The sequence below is a fragment of the Bufo gargarizans genome, chromosome 1 (genome assembly GCF_014858855.1).
Source record: "Bufo gargarizans isolate SCDJY-AF-19 chromosome 1, ASM1485885v1, whole genome shotgun sequence".
NCBI lineage: Eukaryota > Metazoa > Chordata > Amphibia > Anura > Bufonidae > Bufo > Bufo gargarizans.
In genome coordinates, this window is record NC_058080.1 from 229,260,454 (window position 1) to 229,281,727 (window position 21,274).

A 21,274-nucleotide genomic window follows, 5' to 3' on the forward strand; every position below is an offset into this window, starting at 1 on the left:
AACGGATCTCCTGGCACCCTGACTGGGTACCTGCCTTGATGGATGCTCCTAGTGCTTCCCGAGGGCTCCAAGCACTTCATTTGACACCGTAAGCACTGCAGACCCAAACGAACCACCGTAGCTTGGTTGGGGTCTCGCCGTCTCCTACCCACCCTGAACCTACGACAAGGCTCCAGGCTCCAGTGGGTGAACCTCTCTTCCTTCAGAGAGCGATGCAGTAACAAGCTCTTAAAAGAGCTCAGTGATTATAGCCAGGGGAGTATATAGCGTATAGCAATCCCCAGTGTAGATACAGCCTTTTCCCCCCACAGATGAGATGAGGCTCTATCTTAAGGGTAAAACAGGAACTTTTTAATGGGGCTACATGTCAGCCTTTTTATACAGGTCTTCCAGCAAGGGACACTCCCACTGGGGACCTTGTGGAAGACTGCGACAGTTTATACATTAGCCAATCACATGCATTTACAGTATTGAAACCTTCCCAGCAATTGAACACAACCCCCCCCCCCTGTCTGTGACACAATCAACAAAATACAATGGGCATTGTCTGTGATGCAATCAACAAAATACAATGGGCATTGCCTGTGATACAATTACCAAAAACAATTAACAAAACACAATAGGTCCTGCCTGTGATACAATTACAAAATACAATGGGCTAACTTAATCACTCACAGGCAGAAAACACACATTTTTCCCCAAACCTCAAAACCCCACATATCCCCATAATTTACATCCATGGATAGCTCTGATCTGAGCGAGCAACATATCCAAAAATCACCCATATCCGAGCAGGGGTTCCCGAATTCCATGGAAGTCACATTTGGCTGACCGCAAGCATGGTTTTCCTGCCCAAAACAGTTCCACAGATTTAGCCTGTGCCGCTGGTCTATCTTCTCCTTCAAAGTTAGTATATGGGCCATAATCCTGAGACAAGAGGCTAGAAAGCAGGCCCCTCCAAAACCCAGTGGCGAGGTTAGTTTAGTTGCAATTCCGCTAATGAGATCCGTCATAGGATCTCAATAGCAGATGAAAACGCTTCAGTTTTGTACCCATTCATTGTCAATGGGGACAAAACTAAACTGAACTAAACGGAATGCACCAGAATGCATTCCATTCCGTTTGGTTGCGCTCCCATCGCGGACAGACTAACGCAGCAAGCAGTGTTTCCAAATTTTGTTGTTCCCAAAAGCAGTATAAAAATGAGGATTCCCTCATACATGTAAAGTTGATATCACATACTGCTGACAATTATCTAATATGTAGTTCAAGCATGAATTATATTATTCTGTTACTATTGATAGCGCCCCCCCCCCCCCCCACCAAAATGTTGCCTAGGGGCCTCAACTCAATCATGACTTGGCTATGTTTTTAGGCTATACTATTTGATTGTGTAGAGTAAGAGGTCTTCTGCACTTTAATTATATCATTTCATTATTTAAATGATGAAATACTGAGCAAAATATCAATTTTAAAGGGATTCTCCAGGATTTAGTTCATTTTCAATTACCCCTGTAGAGTGGGGTACCTAATGAAAGAATAATACTGAACTGCTCCCTGCCATTCAGGCCTCGCACCCAGGCTCCAGTTGGCAATCTTCTGGTTTGACAGGGTACAGATCGCCTCAGTGGTATCATATCGCCACTGATGGGTCACATGTTGATGGGAAAACGTCACTACTGCTGATGCCAGTCATTGTTTGCAGACAAATGGAGCCAGGGTGCTAGACCAAGGAGGTGGGATGCAGGTGAAGATGCCTCTTTCATTAGAGTCCACATACCATGGGGCTAATTAAAAAGGGACCAACTCCTAGAAAACCTCTTTAAAGAGGACCTGTCACCAAAAAAGGAAATGCAATCTGAAAGAACCATGTTACAGAGCAGGAGAAGCTGGGTGGATTGATATATATTTCTGTTGGAAAATAGTTAAACGATTAATATTTACATCTGCAGCCCTGTGAAGAGCTATCGGTACAGTGAGGAGGAGTTACCAGGGACTGACAGCTATCTCCTCATACACATTTATACATACAGTGCACTGTTCACAGAAGGTAGAGAAAGCAGAGATATAAATGCATACATTACAGGTTTTACTGAATCTTTTCCCACAAAAATATGCATCAAAATGCTCAGCTTCTCCTGGTCTACATGAAGGTGCTGTCAGAATGCATTGCATTTTTTAGTGACAGGTCCTCTTTAGGGACAAAAATAAATTTGTGAAATAAAAGAAAAAACTTTGTGACAGTTCTGAGGGTGTCTCTCAGCAGTTTTGACCACCCCAAACTGCTAACATCTCAACATAGGGGAAGCAAAGTTCAAACTTCCCCATGTCACAACCCATCCTATTAGCTTCATAGAAGTGGTACAGATAAGTTCTGCATTTGCCATACATATTACATAACCCCCCTTCGTCTCCCTTATTGTAGGGTGATTTAGAGGTCATAAGCTGTGTCCATAGGAGTGTTCAAATTGGACAAAACCAGTTCAAACTGGTATAGTATTGGGGCCCAGAAGAACTTCTGTATGGAAATATATGTAGAGTGTTTCCTGTACCCTATTTAATTTGCGTCATGTCTAGTGCTCACAGTAATATGTAAATGTAAAGTTTTGCTGTAAACTGATTAGATTAATGTAATCCCGCCTAATTTCTCTGTAGAACATTGTTGCCCAGACAAAGATACCTGAAACATTGTATCTATCTTTCTTTCTCTCCGATGCATTGTAATGGAATCAATTTGAACCGCGCTGACAGACTTGAAGACCTTTTTGAAGTCTCTCCCAAATTCCAGAACAGAGGGTTTCCCTAACAGAGGAAATCAAGTCTGAGACATCAAAAGTCCACTGTGCATTCATCTACCAAAAAAGTGTCCAAGGCTCTCAGCCGCCAACCCTTCTCTACTCCTTCAATTTGCTCTTGACTGCCATCTCTAGGACATAGTATGATGCTGGAGACCTCTAGAGACAAAACTAAAGAGGGCTTGGGAAGAAACAAGGACACTTTCCTGAATGAGGACTGCCCAGAAGACACTTGACTTCTCCTTAGCATAAAAAGCGAGTCACTCTGGCATCCAGGAACTCATTTCCCCATCACTTATGTAGCAATGAAAGGGTGAAAACGACTGACATGCTCCTTTTAATGATCATTTTAACACCAAAACTCTTCTAAGTCAAAGTTCTCCCACAAGAATAAAGGTTTCCCAATTTCCACTTGTACAACTGGGCATCTCAAAGCTTACATTGAGGCAGAATGAAATAACCCCGAACCCTACAGACAGCATTAATTTTACTCTATATTTTCAATCAACGTCTATTCACCTGAGGTTTAACTGAAGTTAAGACGATCAAACAACGCACCGAAAAAGAAATGTTTCCTTCATATTTGTGATAACCTTAAAAAGCTGGATTTTAGGCATGCTTTAAAAGAAAGCATCAAGCACACTGCCTAATTCTGTCCTCAATGTATCCTTGACACACATTCTATGTCCAATTTACAATTTGTGTTCTGTTACAAGTTAATCTTCTCTTTGTAGTTATAAAGACTGTAGTAGATTTGCTGTGTTCACCAAACAGTTTGCTAATATGTAAATTCAAATAAGTAGCTTATCTAGCGCAGTCTCCATTTGTACATTTTCCATTTCTGCCTGGTATTCTGTGATAGTCTAGATATACTGTATAATGTTAGGGTAAACTGATCTTTTAAACATGGACAGAGACTATACAAATAGTATTAGCTAGAATTTGTATATGATCATTTAAAGGGAAACTCTACTTTTGCCCAACATACTGTAGTTACAGACTTTCACATTTTAATTGTACAATAAATTTTAGGTATGAAATACTTTGCTTAACCCCTTAAGGACACAGCCTTTTTACACCTTAGGACCAGGCCATTTTTTGCAAATCTGACCAGTGTCACTTTAAGTGCTGATAACTTTAAAACGCTTTGACTTATCCAGGCCGTTCTGAGATTGTTTTTTCGTCACATATTGTACTTCATGACACTGGTGAAATGAAGTCAAAAAAATATTTTTAAAAATTAGCAAATTTCAAAGTTTCAGTTTCTCTACTTCTGTAATACATAGTAATACCCCCAAAAATTGTGATGACTTTACATTCCCCATATGTCTACTTTATGTTTGAATTGTTTTGGGAATGATATTTTATTTTTTGGGGATGTTATAAGGCTTAGAAGTTTAGAAGCAAATCTTGAAATTTTTCAGCAATTTACAAAAACTACATTTTTAGGGACCAGTTCAGGTCTGAAGTCACTTTGCGAGGCTTACATAATAGAAACCACCCAAAAATGACCCCATCTAAGAAACTACACCCCTCAAGGTATTCAAAACTGATTTTACATACGTTGTTAACCCTTTAGGTGTTGCACAAGAGTTATTGGCAAATGGGGATGAAATTTGAGAATTTCTTTTTTTTGTCAAATTTTTTATTTTAACCCATTTTTTCCACTAACAAAGCAAGGGTTAACAGCCAAACAAGACTGTATCTTTATTACCCTGACTCTGCCGTTTACAGAAACACCCAATATGTGGCCGTAAACTACTGTACGGCCACACAGCGGGGCATAGAGTGAAAGGTGCGCCGTTTGGTTTTTGGAGGGCTGATTTTTATGGACTGGTTTATTTACACCATGTCCCATTTGAAGACCCCTGATGCACCCCTAGAGTAGAAACTCCCTAAAAGTGACCCCATCTAAGAAACTACACCCCTCAAGGTATTCAAAACTGATTTTACATACGTCGTTAACCCTTTAGGTGTTGCACAAGAGTTATTGGCAAATGGGGATGAAATTAGCAAATTTCATTTTTTTGTCTAATTTTCCATTTTAACACATTTTTTCCACTAACAAATCAAGGGTTAACAGCCAAACAAGGCTGTATCTTTATTGCCCTGACTCTGCCGTTTACAGAAACACCCAATATGTGGCCGTAAACTACTGTACGGCCACACAGCGGGGCGTAGAGGGAAAGGTGCGCCGTTTGGTTTTTGGAGGGCTGATTTTTATGGACTGGTTTATTTACACCATGTCCCATTTGAAGCCCCCTGATGCACCCCTGGAGTAGAAACTCCCTAAAAGTGACCCCATCTAAGAAACTACACCCCTCAAGGTATTCAAAACTGGTTTTACATACGTCGTTAACCCTTTAGGTGTTGACCAAGAGTTATTGGCAAATGGGGATGAAATTTGAAAATTTCATTTTTTTGCCTTATTTTCCATTTTAACCCATGTTTTCCACTAACAAAGCAAGGGTTAACAGCCAAACAAGACTGTATCTTTATTACCCTGACTCTGCCGTTTACAGAAACACCCAATATGTGGCCGTACACTACTGTACGGCCACACAGCGGGGCGTAGAGTGAAAGGTGCGCCGTTTGGTTTTTGGAGGGCTGATTTTTATGGACCGGTTTATTTACACCGTGTCCTGTTTCAACCCCCCGATGCACCCCTGGAGTCGAAACTCCCTAAAAGTGACCCCATCTAAGAAACTACACCCCTCAAGGTATTCAAAACTGATTTTACATACGTCGTTAACCCTTTAGGTGTTGCACAAGAGTTATTGGCAAATGGGGATGAAACTCCCTAAAAGTGACCCCATTTTGGAAACTACGGGATAAGGTGGCATTTTTTGGGGGAGTATTTTTAGGGTAAATATAATTTTTGGTTGCTCTATATTACATTTTTGTGAGGCAAGGTTACCAAAAATTACCAAAAATTGAAATTCTGATATTTCATCTCCATTTGCCATTAACTGTTGAGGAACACCTAAAGGGTTAATAAAGTTTGTATAATCATTTTTGAATACCTTCAGGGGTGTAGTTTCTTAGATGGGGTCAATTTTAGGGAGTTTTTACTCTAGGGGGGCATCAGGGGGGCTTCAAAAGGGATATGGTGTCAATAAAAAAGGCCATCAAAATCGGCCTTCCAGAAACCATGTCGGTCCTTTCCTTTTGCAGCCTCCCTTTTACGGATACAGCAGTTTACGACCACAAATGTGGCGTTTCTGTAAACTGCAATATCAGGGTAATAAATTTTAACTTTTGTTTGGTTGTTAACCCTTGTTTTGTTACCGGAAAAAACGGACTGAAATGGAAAAGTGCCAAAAATAGCGGTTTTGGCACAGTTTTTTTGTTTTTTTTTTAACCGTGTTAATCTGGGTAGTTAGGTCATGGGATATTGTTATAGAGGAGATTCTTACGGACGCGGCAATATCTAATAAGTCTACTTTTTTTTTACAATTATTTAGGTTTTTGACTATATTATCTTTTTTGATACAACATTTTTTTTTGGGTATCTCTAAAGTCTAAGTGTCATTTTTTTTATTTTATTTTAGCCAATTATCTTATGTGGGGGCTCATTTTTTGCGGGATGAGCGGACGGTTTTATTGGCACTATTTTGGGGGCTATATGACTTTTTGATCGCTTGCTATTAAACTTTTTGTTATGTAAGGTGACAAAAAAAATATTTTTTTGCACCAATTTTTTTTTTTTTTACTGTGTTAATCTGGGGGGTTGGGTCATGGGGTATTTTTTTAGAGGAGATTCTTACGGACGTGGCGATACCTAATAAGTCAACATTTTTTTTACAATTATTTCGGTTTTAGACTATATTATCCTTTTTGATACCCTAAAAAAATTTTTGTATCTCTAAAGTCTAAGAGTCATTTTCTATTTTTTTTTTTATCTGATTATCTTATGTGGGGGCTCATTTTTTGCGGGATGAGATGACGGTTTTATTGGCACTAATTTGGGGGCTATATGACTTTTTGATCGCTTGCTATTAAACTTTTTATTATGTAAGGTGACAAAAAAAACCTTTTTTTGCACTTTTTTTTTTTTTTCTGGACCGTGTTAATCTGGGGGGTTAGGTCATGGGGCATTTTTATAGAGGAGATTATTACCGATGCGGCAATACCTATGTCTACTTTTAATAAATTATTTTAGTTTTTTTGGGTGTCTCAAGTCTGAGAACCATTTTTTTTTATCCGATGTCAGTGCTAAATTGGGATATAAATTTAGTACTCCATGGAAGTGTGATACTCCCTGAAGCAACCGTCAATGCAGAGGCCCGGATGATCGGGGCATGTGTCGCACTGAGTAGTCGTGTCCTTCCGTATCCCCCTCCTGCGACACACTCTGCACTTTTTTTGGGTTCGTCCCTTCTTTCCAGTATGGGGGACCACACCTGGAAAGTGTTGGCCAGGGACGATCCGGGCGCCTACAGTTCCCGAGGTACTCCGGCCTGCTCTTTCCCGGTCCGAAAAGATCAGGGCCTTGAGGACTGCCTCATAGAACTGGAGGAATGTCCCTGTGCTGCCAGCGCTTCGGGATAGTACAAAAGAGTTGTACATGGCAACCTGTACCAAGTAGACCGCAACTTTTTTGTACCATGCCCGGGTTTTGCGCATGGCGTTATATGGCTTGAGGACTTGATCCGAGAGATCAACTCCTCCCATATACCGATTGTAGGCGACGATACAATCGGGCTTGAGGACCGTTGCCGCGGTACCTCGCACAGGGACAGGGGTGATGCCGTTACCATGAATTGTGGACAGCATAAGGACATCCCTCTTGTCCTTATACCTGACCAGCAACAGGTTTCCAGTGGTAAGGGCACGGGTCTCACCCCTGGGGATAGGTACCTGGAGGGGGTGGGCAGGGAGGCCGCGTTGATTTTTCCGCACGGTCCCACAAGCGGACGTGGATCTGGCGGCAAGGGACTGGAACAAGGGGATACTGGTATAAAAGTTATCCACGTACAAGTGGTAACCCTTATCCAGCAGTGGGTGCATAAGGTCCCACACAAGTTTCCCGGTAACACCCAGAGTGGGGGGACATTCTGGGGGTTGAATCCGGGAATCTCGCCCCTCGTATACACGAAATTTGTAAGTGTACCCTGAGGTACTCTCACAAATTTTGTATAGCTTCACGCCATACCTCGCCCGCTTGGAAGGCACATACTGGCGGAAAATGAGTCTCCCCTTGAACGCAATGAGAGACTCATCAACCACGACCTCCCTTCCAGGTACATAGGCCTCCATGAATTTGGCCCCAAAGTGATCGATGACCGGCCGTATCTTGTACAGACGGTCATGGGCAGGATCACCTCGGGGTGGACATGCTGCATTATCGGAATAATGCAGACATTTCCGGATGGCCTCAAACCGGGAGCGTGTCATAACCGTACTGTAAAGTGGGGTCTGATATAGGACGTCCCCACTCCAGTACAGCCTGGCACTGGGTTTCTTGACCAGGCCCATATGCAGCACGAGGCCCCAAAATGTCCTCATTTCGGCTGCACTGACCGGGGTCCAGCCACCGGGCCTGGCCAAAAAGGAGCCCGGGTGTTGAGCGACGAACTGTTGGGCGTACAGATTCGTCTGCTCCACCATCAGATTTACCAGTGGGTCACTGAAAAAATGACAAAAAAAGTCATATTCAGTGTAGCCCACTGTGGAAATCTGGATTCCTGATTGGCCTACGAAATCAGGAATCACGGGCTCGTATCGCTCTGGGCTACACCAGACAAGTTCACCGGCAGGGTGCTCCGGTGGATTTAACTGGTGGGCCGGGAAACCAGTACGAGCCCCAGAGCTGCTCGTACTAGTGTGGGCCACAGGGTCCCTAACATGGCGGTCCCCTTGCTCCGCCTGGCGGCGTCTCCGCCGCCTTGGGGGCTCATCATCATCGCTAGATGATGAGGAGGATGCGGATGACAACAGGAATGTGGGGTCATCCTCATCCTCACTGGGACTCTCGGACTCGGAGGCAAGCTGGGCGTATGCCTCCTCAGCCGAGAACGTCCGGCGGGCCATAGGGGAGTGTGTGTCTGCGTGTATATGTGCGTGTGTGTAACTCTTTATTTGGTGTGCGTGTGTGAGGGGGCACGGGTGTTCACGAACTCACCCTAAAACTAACAGAAAAAATAAATAAACTAACTAAAAAAAGGGCAAAAAAGTGAGGAAAAAAAATTCAAAACTGCTGATCAACCGTCCGAAGTTGATCAGCGGTGGGGTGTGCGATGCGCTAACAGTGGCCGGACGCTAAGTGCCGGTCACAGTCAGCGAACTCAAAAAAAAAAAAAAGCACCCCAAAAAAGGTGGGGGGGGGGGGGGCAAGTGGCAGCACCCCTGGGGGGTCTAGGGTCACACAGCTGTGCTGTGGACCCCAGACACCCTAACTGGGGTGATGCAATAAAAGTTCAAAAAAACTACCTTTCCCTTTTTTTTCCCTGCCTATCCCAAACTTTCCCTAGCTGTCCCTATGTACCTGATGGGGTGCTGGGGGCAGAGATCGGGTCCTGGGGGGCACAGATCGGGGTGCAGGCAGCGGTGGCAGACACGTGCAGGCAGCTCCTCTCTCCTCCGGCGCCGGAACACAAAAGGAGGAGGAGAGGGGCGCCTGCCTCTTTTGAATCTGCCGCCGGACCGCCCACAGACCAATCAGAAAGCGATCCTGAGTGGTGATGTCACCTATCACCACTCAGGATCGCTGGATGGTGATTGGTGGAGTGAAATCACACCACCATCACCATCCTGTTCCGGGTTATCGGGTCTTCAGAGACCCGAATAACCCGGAAACGCAGAAAACCGCAGGTCTGAATTGACCTGCGGTTTTCTGCGATCGCATACATGGGGGGGTCACCGGACCCCCCGACGCATTTGCCCCAAGTGCCTGCTCAATGATTTGAGCAGGCACGGGGTTCCGATCGCCGCCGGCCGCGCGGCGGTGAGTGAAAATGCACAGGGCGTACATGTACGCCCTGTGTCCTTAAGTACCAGGGCACAAGGGCGTACCTGTACGCCCTGTGTCCTTAAGGGGTTAAAGAGGTTGTCCGGTCCCAAAATCAAATTTATTTTATGTTCTCCCTCACCATGCATACATAGGCCCCCAATACCTGTTTTTCATGTCTGAGCTTTCCTTCCCCCCTAGAAGACATCACATTATCCTAGCAGATCTGTTTACTTTCTTCCCTTCTTGTTTTGTTGAATACATAACTTTATTGATACACAAGCCTGGCTGCACTGCACAGAGATGAGTCACAGGCTGGCCACGCCCCCAGTCTGCTGTGCCTGCAGCAGCTACACCCTTCACCCACTACAACTCCTGTGTCCATCTTTCTACACCCCAGACATGAATCTACTTCTCACCCAATGTCTAAATCCCATCACTGACAGTCCACAGGCTCTGCCCTCACATATGTATCTAATCCCTCTCAGGTGTGATACAGCCTGCTGAGCTGTGTATCTAACCCCATCACTGACCGTCTGAAGGCTCTTCCTTCACCATCTCCAGAGTGTGAAAAACAGCTTGAATCAGCAAGTGTATCCAATCACATCTGTATCTAATCCTATCCTGTGTGATACAGCCTGCTGAGCGGTGTATCTAATCCCATAATGACCGTCCACAGGCTCTTCCCTCACTATCTCCAGAGTGTGATAAACAGCTGGAATCGGCAAGCATATCCCAGGCATGCTCAACCTGCGGCCCTCCAGCTGTTGTAAAACTACAACTCTCATCATGCCCTGCTGTAAGATGATAGGTGTAGGCTGTCCGGGCATGCTGGGAGTTGTAGTTTTGCAACAGCTGGAGGACCGCAGGTTGGGCATCCCTGGCGTATCCAATAACATCTGTATCTAATCCTATCCTGTATGTGTGCCTGATACACATCCTGTTGTATGCAATACTGCCTGCTGAAGTGTATATCTAATCCCATCTACTATAATACTGCCTGCTGAAGTGTATATCTAATCCCATCTACTATGATACTGCCTGCTGAAGTGTATATCTAATCCCATCTACTATAATACTGCCTGCTGAAGTGTATATCTAATCCCATCTACTATGATACTGCCTGCTGAAGTGTATATCTAATCCCATCTACTATGATACTAACTGCTGAAGTGTATATCTAATCCCATCTACTATGATACTAACTGCTGAAGTGTGTATCTAATCCCATCTTCTATAAACAAGGTGCTAAAATGTGTATCCAATCCCATTTTGTATGACACAGCCTGCTGAGTGGTGTATCTAAGCCTATCTTGTATACATCCTGCCTGCTGAGCTGTGTATCTAAACCCTTATGCACACACCCGTATCCATTTTGCGATCCACAATTTTGGCAGTCCCATTGAGTTATATGGATTTGAGGTCCTCATTTTGAAGACCAGAATAGGACATGTTCTGTCTTTACTGGAACTGACATACGAATGTAAAAAAAACACACTGATGACGTCCATGTGCTTTCCACATCTGTATGTCAGTTCTGCAAAAGATAGAACATGTCCTATTCTGGTCCACATAATGCAGATCTAAAACCCATTGAACTCAATGGGACTGCAAAAAAAAAGTGAATCTCACAGGGACAGTAACCTTATTTAGTGGATCCGCGACTTGAAGACCGCAAAACAGATATGGTTCTGCGCACGAGCCCTATCACTTATACTCAGCGCCCATAACAATGACATCCACAGTGCCCCCCATAACAGTGACATCCACAGTGCCCCCATAACAGTGACGTCCACAGTACCCCTATAACAGTGACGTCCACAGTGCCCCCGTAACAGTGACGTCCACAGTGCCCCCATAACAGTGACATCCACAGTGCCCCCATAACAGTGACATCCACAGTGCCCCCATAACAGTCATGTCCATGGTGCCCCCATAACAGTGACATCCACAGTGCCCCCATAACAGTGACATCCACAGTTCCCCATAACAGTAACATCCACAGTGCCCCATAACAGTGCCATCCAGTGCCCTAGTGCCATCCAATGCCCCTTGTGCCATCCATTGCCCCATGTGCCATCCATTGCCCCTATTGTGCCATTCATTATCCATCGCCTCCTGTTTGCCATCCAGTACCACCTTGTGCCATCCAGTGTTCCACTTGTGCCATCAATTGACCCCCCTGTGCCATCAAGTTCCCCTATTGTGCCAGCCATTGCCCACTTGTGCCATCCAGTGCCCCTTTGTGCTATCAATTGACCCCCTTGTGCCATCCAGTTCCCCTATTGTACCATCCATTGCCCCCATGTGCCATCCATTGCCCCCATTGTGCCATTCATTACCCCCTTGTGCCATCCATTTATCCTACTGTGCCAACCATTGCCCCCTTGTGCCATCCAGTGCTCCCCTTGTGCCATCCAGTGCCCCCTGTGCAGTGGAGACTCTAGGAACAATATATAGGGGGGACAAATAAAATACCACAGTCAAAAATGGTGGGCACTAATCATTTTTACCACTTAATCATACTACTGAAAAAAAAACTAAACTAACTAATATTTTTTTTTTTTTGTATGAGATGACGGTTTGTTTGGTACTATTAGCATGTAATAGCAAAAAATAAAATAAAATGTTAAGCCCAGAGAACCCCTTTAACCTTATACTATATATTAATTACAGTATCTTTTTTTTTTTTCATAATTTGGTTTTCTGTTACATGAGAACACTGCATTGTTGGTGCCAATATGAGCACATCATTGTTACCTTAAGACAGTTCTCACAAGATATATGGACTACAGCACACAGGAATATATACTGAAAATTTCACTACAATTTCACTACAATTGTCATTAACAGTACCACTGGAATGTGAGCATTTTTAGGTAGGTACAATCTATGGTGACAAATAAGGCTTTGTCCATATATGCATTTGAACATTCTAATACTCTGTTCCAGCACTGGAATTGCCATATCCGGCATTCAGCAGTATTTTTCGGTTGAAAGCCGACATTCATGACGGGAAACCCAACAGACCCTATTATAGTGAATAGTGTCAGCTATCCTGAATTTGGCAATTCCAGTACTCTGCTCCTCTGCCAGAACAGAGTAACGGAATTATAAAATGCAGATACAGGACATTTTTTGCTTTACTCTGGGTAAGACAATGAAAGTATTTGAAAACGCATTCAACTTTTTGAGTAGATTTCTACTGCAAAATGTTCATCTTTCTATAGTCTGAAAAAGTCTTGTCAGAAGAAGTCTCAAAGGAATGCTAAACAGAAAAGGCACTCAAAATATCTCAGCAATGGTAATGTTCTGGAGTGACCAAGTCAAAATCCAAGCCTCTATATTTATTTAAAACTTTGGGTGTGAACTTGATCCTCTGTAGATAATCTCACTTCAAAACCTCACTTCAAATCAAAATCCTCTTCAGATATTCTCTTACCAATGACTTTTCCTTTTGTTTGCATAGCTTGTTCTTATGCTGCATTAATGGTACATGCAGCGATCAAGCACACAATTGCTTGCTTTGTAGTGTAGATGAAGCACTGAATTTACATGCAGTGATCTCCACAGTATGAGGATGAGAATATCGCCTGTCCTCATATGGCTGCATTGTTTCTGGCAGTAGAGTGCTGTTTAGTAGTGTTGATCACGAATATTCGAATTGCAAATCTTTATCTCGAATATGCGAATATTTTGAATATAGTTATATATATTTGTAATTTCAAATATTCGAGATTTTTTTTTAATCAGTACACATGATCCCTCCCTGCTTCTAGCTTGTGGGCCAATGAGAAGGCTGCAATATCTTTGACTTTAGGAGTAGTGTTAAATGCAAATTTTAATAATGCAAATTTTTGTTATGAGAATTTTCGCATTTTTTTCCATCTGAAGTCATGATTCCTCCCTGCGTAAGAAACTTAAGCAGGGAGGAAACATGACTTCAGATGGAAAAAAAGACGAATATTCTAAAAAACTAATATATTTGATATAGTGCTATATATTAGTTTTTCTAATATTCGTAATATTCTAAAACAAGAATATATAGCAATATAGCAAATATTCGAAAAAAACCGAATGTAGAACAATTTTGCTAATATAGTGCTATAATGTTTTTTTATAGTTGTCTTTTTTTTTTCCTAACTTCAGATGAGAAAAAAATGATAACTATTAGACAAAGAAGATTATAGCACTATATTAGCTAAATTGCTCTATATTAGTTATTTTTTTCGAATATTCGCTATATTGCTATATATTCTTGTTTTTTATTATTACGAATATTCTAAAAAACAAATATATTAGTTTTCTAGAATACTTGTATTTATTTATTTTTTTATATGTAGAGTTGTTCCACTTTGGCATACTCCTCCCCGACAAGCGTCCCCGTCACCATGGGAACGCCTGGGGGTTAGAATATACCATCGGATCAGAGTTTTCATGATGATTGATTCTCATTACGAAAATTTGCATCACAAAAATTCTCATTACGAAAATTCATATTACGAAAATTCACAATCAACACTACTCCTAACGAATATTCGAATTCGCGAATATTCTACGAATATTCGACAAAATATTTGTGAAATATTGCGAATTCGAATATGACCCCTGCCGCTCATCACTACTGTTTAGACAGTGTGATATGCAGCAATAATTGCTTCACTGATTCATCTGGTGATTTGCGGCACTTTTAGATCAGCCAGTTATCAGGAACAAGTGTTCATAGGAACATTTGTCCCTGATAATCTGGCCGATAATCGGGCAGCGTAAACCTACCTTTAGACACAACCACCAACACATCTCCTTATGGTGTCTGGCCATGTGCAGTACCGTATCTCCCATCTACAATTTTTCTTGTCTGCACTTGTTCCATGTACAGTGGTGGATCTGCATAATTATCTGCAGGCATACCACCCAACCTTCCTGCAGTTACCTTATTGAGTCTGCTAGGATGAATAAAAAAAAAGCACTGAGGCTAGGAAATGATGATCATTTCCCAGCCTATGCACTTTTGTGCTTATCACAGCAATGTCACTTCATCGTGCCTGCTGCTGAGTGAAACAGGAGGAGCTCCATTTACTGGGCTAACAGGGCTAGGTGAGTGTTGTTTTTATTATTATTATTATTATTTTTATTAATGCAGGGTACAGCTCTACTACATAGGAGACAGAAAAGGGGACATTCTACTGTGTTGTGGCAGTAAGGGAGCATAACTACTGTGTGGAGCACTAAGGGGGCATAACTACTGTATGGGGAGTCTGGGGACATTCTACTGTGTGGGGGCACTAAAAAGAGAATAAATTCTGTGTGGGGGCACTAAGGGGACATTCTACTGTGTGGGAGCACTAAGGAGGAATAACTACTATGTGGGGAAACTAAGGAGACATAACTATTGAGTGTTGGCAATAAGGGATCATAACTACTGAGTGAGGGCACTAAAAGGGCATTCAAGCAGGGGAGAAGCTCTTAGCGCATATAATTGATCAAAATTATGTCGGGCCCATCTACCAGACGTCAAGGTAGTTTCTCATCCGTGTTAGAGTGGGTCCCACCTGATGAGAAGCTACCTTGACGTCTGGTAGATGGGCCCGACATATTTTTGATCAATTATATGCGCTAAGAGCTTCTCCCCTCCTGCTTAATAGTAATTATTGGCGTCATGTATTCGACCCTGTTCAAACATTAACCTGTTTACCCATTCTTAGTGCATTTAGTAGTGTGCTGCTACTTTTTTTTAGTTTTTCTACATTGTTGCTTGGTAGCTTGCACTTGCGATTGTCTCTGGAGGTGCTGTTCCGTTTTTTTGTATGTGTATAATAGAGGAATAGGCATCCTCTTTGGAACTTAGCACTCCTCGCCCACCCCCTGGTGCTTTTAATCAGAGTAACAATGGAGCTGGACACTCCGTGTTAGAGTAGGTCCCATCTGATGAGAAGCTACCTTGACGTCTGGTAGATAGGCCCGACATATTTTTGATCAATTATATGCGCTAAGAGCTTCTCCCCTGCTTAATAGTAAGTATTGGCGTCATGTATTTGACCCTGTTAACGCATTTACCTGTTTACCCATTCTTAGTGCATTTAGTAGTGTGCTGCTACTTTTTTTGTTTATATATATATATATATATATATATATATATTATTTTGTATATATATATATATATATATATATATATATATATACATATATTAAATTCACACTTGATTACTCCAGACAGGTACTCAGTTTTCTTGGTACTAAGGTTACATTACAACAGGGACACCTACAAACGGATATATACGTAAAACTAACTGATCGTAATACATTGTTACGATTTGACAGTGCCCATCCACGGGCAATGTTCAAATCACTTCCTTTGAGCCAAATTTTGAGAGAAAAAAGAATAGTTAATGATGATCAATTACTCCATAGGACATTGGATAATATGACCAAAACATTCCAGTCCAGAGGTTTCCCTAATACATTGTTAAACACTTATGGCAGTACTGTTAAAACACATTGTAGGTCAGATCTTTTGAAAAGAAGACATGTGAAGGAACCATCTAAAATAATTTATCTGGTAATTACTTACACTGAGGATAGCCATTGTATTAGGAATATTGTTAAAAAACATTGTCCAGTTCTGAGCAGTGCACATAATACGATTGAGGAATTTAAAATCCCTCCTCTATTATCCTATAGGAGACCTAACAACTTAAAGAATAAATTGGTTCACACTGACATTGGTCCACAGAAAAAAATGAAACACAGTTTTCTATACACAAAAAAACTAGGCTTCTTTCCTTGTTTAAATTGTATTTACTGTCGATATATACACAAGGGCAGTAGTTTTAGCCATCCAATTACTTCTAAGGAATATGTCATCAAACACTTTTTAACATGTGACTCTACATACATTATATATGTACTATGATGTCCGTGCAAACTATTGTACGTCGGTGAAACTACATTGGAATTCAAAACTCGTTGTAACCAACATCAGTATACTATCCGGAAGAAACGGATGGATCTTCTGGTATCTAAACATTTTGCCGATGCTGGACACAAGGAACGTGAACTCAAGTGTATGATAATAGACCACATTTCCATCTCCCGTAGAGAAGGGGACAGTTAAGTGTCGAGATCCAAAACAACTCCTAACACTTTGAAGCCTGTGGATTTCAATGTGGATTATAGACCTTGGATCATGGGTTGATCCGATTTCTTCTTCCTTATGGACACCTTTTTCTATTTCCATCCTCGTCTTTTGGTGCTACATTATATTTATACATCTTTATATTTATATATTTTTCTATTTTTTAGTTTCTAATGGCAAAGAATGGGATGAATACTACCAGTGCTTCCTTTCATTATTTCTGCTAAACCTACAGTTTGGATCACTGGACGTCTGACTGCTGCACACGACATATATATGAAGAATTAGTAATATATATATATTTTTATGTGTCATTATTTGGTAATATATGTGTATTCTTTCCCTAACACATTATCAATTTAACTTTTTGGGGGATATTTATTTGGGGAATTATCAATTTTTGGTTTACTGACCCATCTTAACGTAGGTCTCTTGCCGTGATCACGGTGTCACCTGCATTTTGAGCCTTGGGTGCCCCCTGTGCATAATGTATGGCATGGGGGGCATCAGTGCTGTTTGGATCGGTACTTCTTTTCTCATTTATTTACTATGGGCTGTTGATCCTGTGTTGGAAGGGCATAGGAAAACCGCCTATCTTATTTGTACTCTTTTCACTTTATCTTTACTAAGGATTCCATATGGTTTGCTTTTTTGACAGGAGGTGGACCTTGGTTTTTCATTATATAACACTGATCCTCCTAAAGTGTGAGTGTCCTGCCGTGACTACGGTGGTACTCGCATTTTTTTGCTTCGATGCCCCTCGTGTAATAAACGACATGAGGAACATCGGTGCTGTTTGGATCAGTGTTCATTTTATGATTACCTTTGCTTTAGATGACCCTGTGTCGAACTTGGCATAGACAGACACCTATCGCATTGGTATTCTTTTATTATTCTGGTATAGGCTTCCTACGCTCTTCTTCCCTGGCGGGAGGGAGAACATGGCAGTCTACTTTCTTCTTTTTTAATATACTTGATCATTCCCTAAGTGTTTATGTTCTTTTTAAAAATAATAATATTTATTTGTATACATTTGGTATACGCATTAGAATGATTGGAATTAACATTTTCATTTTTTATTTTGATGATATTGAGACTTTATTACTTATTTTAACACTTGATTCTATGTCGTCTGTGGCAGCCAGTAGTTCCAGATATACATACAATTATTTAGATTCGAGTATATTCTTAAACTCATCCTGTTTAGAATTTTAAGTGTTTGTTATCTACACTCATTTATTGTCTAAATATCTATATATCTTTGGTCATGTGGCTTTGGAAAATTGTACCTTCCAGGACTGTGGATTCAAATGTGATAGATAGCTTTGATTATGTGGGTTCCCTGACAGCCTCTGATGCTGCTTGCGATCATGTGAGCACCATGTGATTTGTCAGTTGGACGTCACAGGTCCTGTTTTTTCTTTAAGTACATTTCTCACATGCGCAGTCTGTAATCACAGATGCTCTGGGAGCCATGTTTCTTTACACACACTGGGCAGTTAGTATTCTATGTTCCTTCCCATCAGCTGTAAGTGATTCTATATTCAAAGCACTGGTTGTATACAGGTGTTTTTAATTGTCTTATTAATATTGAATTGTATATTTTATCACATTATTTGCACATAATAACTTGTATGAATGTAAAAAACATTGGTGTATGTCAATGAATTGTTCATGGTCAGCACTTGTTTTAATGTAACACAATTTTTTATAGTTTTTTATCACTGTTATTTACTGATAATATCCTTCTTTGAGCTTTTTAAAAGTTAGGAGGTTTAATATAATATAAACATTTTTCAGGTTAATAAATTACCCCCTAAGACCCTATATGTGAAAATTCTATGTAAATGGCTGGAAGGGGTAGATGGCTTTCTGAATATAATTATTTAACATAGTAAATAGACTCGCTTAACTTTTTTTATTCCGACCATAGAACCAGACCAGAGAAAGTTTCCCTATATTGAATCACCAAACATTATACCAACAAGCGCAAAGCTGTTCTGTGGGTATTTTTATCTAGGCCTATCAGCAGGACTGTTAGCTCAAGTCTACACCTACTAGTATCATGTGGATTACACTTCACAGAACATCTATCCCTCCCAGTAGCACTAAACTAACAATAGGATCCCTATCTATAAGTTTTATCTATCTGTGCTGACTGCTTATAACAAAGCGGATGTGGATCCGCCATATCACTTGAATGGATTTGACTTGTGGCTACTCTTAAAGATGTTATTTAATCTCCCAACAGTCACATTAAAATTGGAAAAACCCTTCCAAAAATGTCACTTTTTTAATTGTAGATTTTTTAATGTGTCTGAAGTAAATCTTATTGGTGCACAACTCAGGGTACACAATTGCATTTTAACCCCTTAGTGACAATTAATTTTAGCCTTAAGGAGGACCTTTCATTACGATAAAAAATCTAAACTAAGTATACAGACATGGAGAGCGGTGCCCAGGGATCTCCCTGCACTTACTATTATCCCTGGGCGCCGCTCCGTTCTCCCGGTATAGGCTACGGTATCTTCAGATTTTCGGCTCAACCAGGAGGAGCCTGCTCTTGTTCTCCTGGGCGTCTCCCAATCGCAGCGCTCAGCTCATAGCCTGAGAGTTTTTTTTCTCCCAGGCTATAAGCTGAGCGCTGCGATTGGCCAGCACTCCAGCCTGGGAGAAGGATACGCCCAGGAGAACAAGAACAGGCTCCTCCCAGTTGAGCCAAAAATCTTAAGATACTGGAGCCTATACTGGGAGAACGGAGCGGCGCCCAGGGATAATAGTAAGTGCAGGGAGATCCCTGGGCACCGCTCTCCATGTCTGTATACTTAGTTTAGATTTTTTATCGTAATGAAAGGTCCTCTTTAAGGCTAAAATTAATGAGGGCACGCTATGTGCGTCAGATCATAGCATAGCCGGCAGCAGGAGGAAGAGGATCGCGATGTAGGTGTTTTTTTTATTTTATAAAGCATGAGGCTTCTGGGGGCATAATGGCTGATGAGAGGCATAATGGGGCTGAGAGGAATAATGGCTAATAATGGGGGCTGAGAGGCATAATGGTGATGAGAGGCATAATAGCTGATAATGGGAGCTGAGAGGCATAATGGTGATAAGAGGTATAAGGCCTGATTATGGGGCCTGATGAGAAGCATAAGGGATGATTATGGGGGCTGATAAGAGACATAAGGGCTGATATGGGGGCTAAGGAGAGGCATGGGGGCTGAAATGGAGTTGATGTGAAGCATAGGGGGTGATATGGGGGCTGATGAGAGGCATGGGGTTCTTATCAGAGGTCTGATTTGGGGTCTGAGCTGAGGTCTGATTGGGGGGATGATTTGAGGTCTTATTGGGGTCTTTTTAATATTGGGGGTTTGATTGGGGCTGTCAGCTGAGGTCTGATTAACATTGGGGATCTGATTTATGGTCTGACTTGAGGTGTAATGAATTTTTTTTATTTTTTATTGTCCTCATCTAAAACCTAGGTGCGTCTTATGGGTCTGTGTGTCTAATAAGGCGAAAAATCCGGTATATGTCTAGATAGGTAGCAACTAGAGATATGTATTTATTTAATTAACTTCACTACAGTGGAAGATATCACTGTTAGAAATCGAGATGCAGTGAATGTAGCTAAATGTGAAAATAAAAGCAGGTTTTACCCTGGTTTTTCCCGTCTTGATTTCTAACTGCGACATCTGCTGCTTATGTTGTGCTAAAAAAAAATAAGATTTGGAAATTTTCTTGAAAAAATTTGCAAAATTGCTGCAAAATTTAGAAGGCTTTTAACCTCTCCAAATTAAAAGTATGATTAAACAATGATGCCAACATAAATTAAACATATAGTAAATATGAATAATTAACTATTTTGTGAGCTAAGGCTATCTGTTTTAAAGGCAGAGAAATTCAAATTTGGAAAATTGCAAATTTTGTTAAATTTTCATGAAATGTGGGATTTTTTTTTAGAGAAAGACAAAATATAGAGACCAAAATTTACCAATAACAGAAAGTACAATGTTGTTCAAAAAAAAAAGTATCGCTGAATTGCTTGGGAAAGTAAATACATTCCAGTTTTTACCACGTAAAGTGAGATGCGTGAGATTTGAAAAATGGGGCTGTGTCATGTAGGTTTTGTCTTTAAGGAGTTAAAGTTATTTTCGCAGGAGTCTTCCACAAAGTTTGATAAATTTGGTGTATTTTTAAGTCTAAGGCTAGGTTCACATCACGTTTTATGCCTTCATTTGACGTATACATACAGTAAAAAATAATACAAAAACATAGCACACCACATTCTTGTATCCTGCAGAGTCTGGTAAAAAAAAAGTATACTTTTTTTTACAATGGTGAAACCAATTAACTTTTTTTTTTTTTATGGAAATCTATGGTGAACAGATGCATGGCATC

The 21,274-nt window shown here is 41.2% G+C and overlaps 1 protein-coding gene across 7 annotated transcripts in view; it reads right to left on the reverse strand.

The window, feature by feature from the left end:
- PRDM5 (PR/SET domain 5) overlaps positions 1–21,274 on the reverse strand; it is a 275,642-nt gene that overhangs the window by 209,905 nt on the left and 44,463 nt on the right. The window contains exon 1 of one of the 7 annotated variants that reach the window (XM_044270661.1): positions 2,681–2,747. The exons of the other annotated variants lie outside the window; for them this stretch is intronic. Coding sequence (XP_044126596.1) covers positions 2,681–2,719 — 39 coding nt within the window. The 5' untranslated portion in view covers positions 2,720–2,747. Of the gene's footprint in view, positions 1–2,680; positions 2,748–21,274 lie in introns of those variants that run through there. 7 annotated transcript variants of the gene reach the window in all.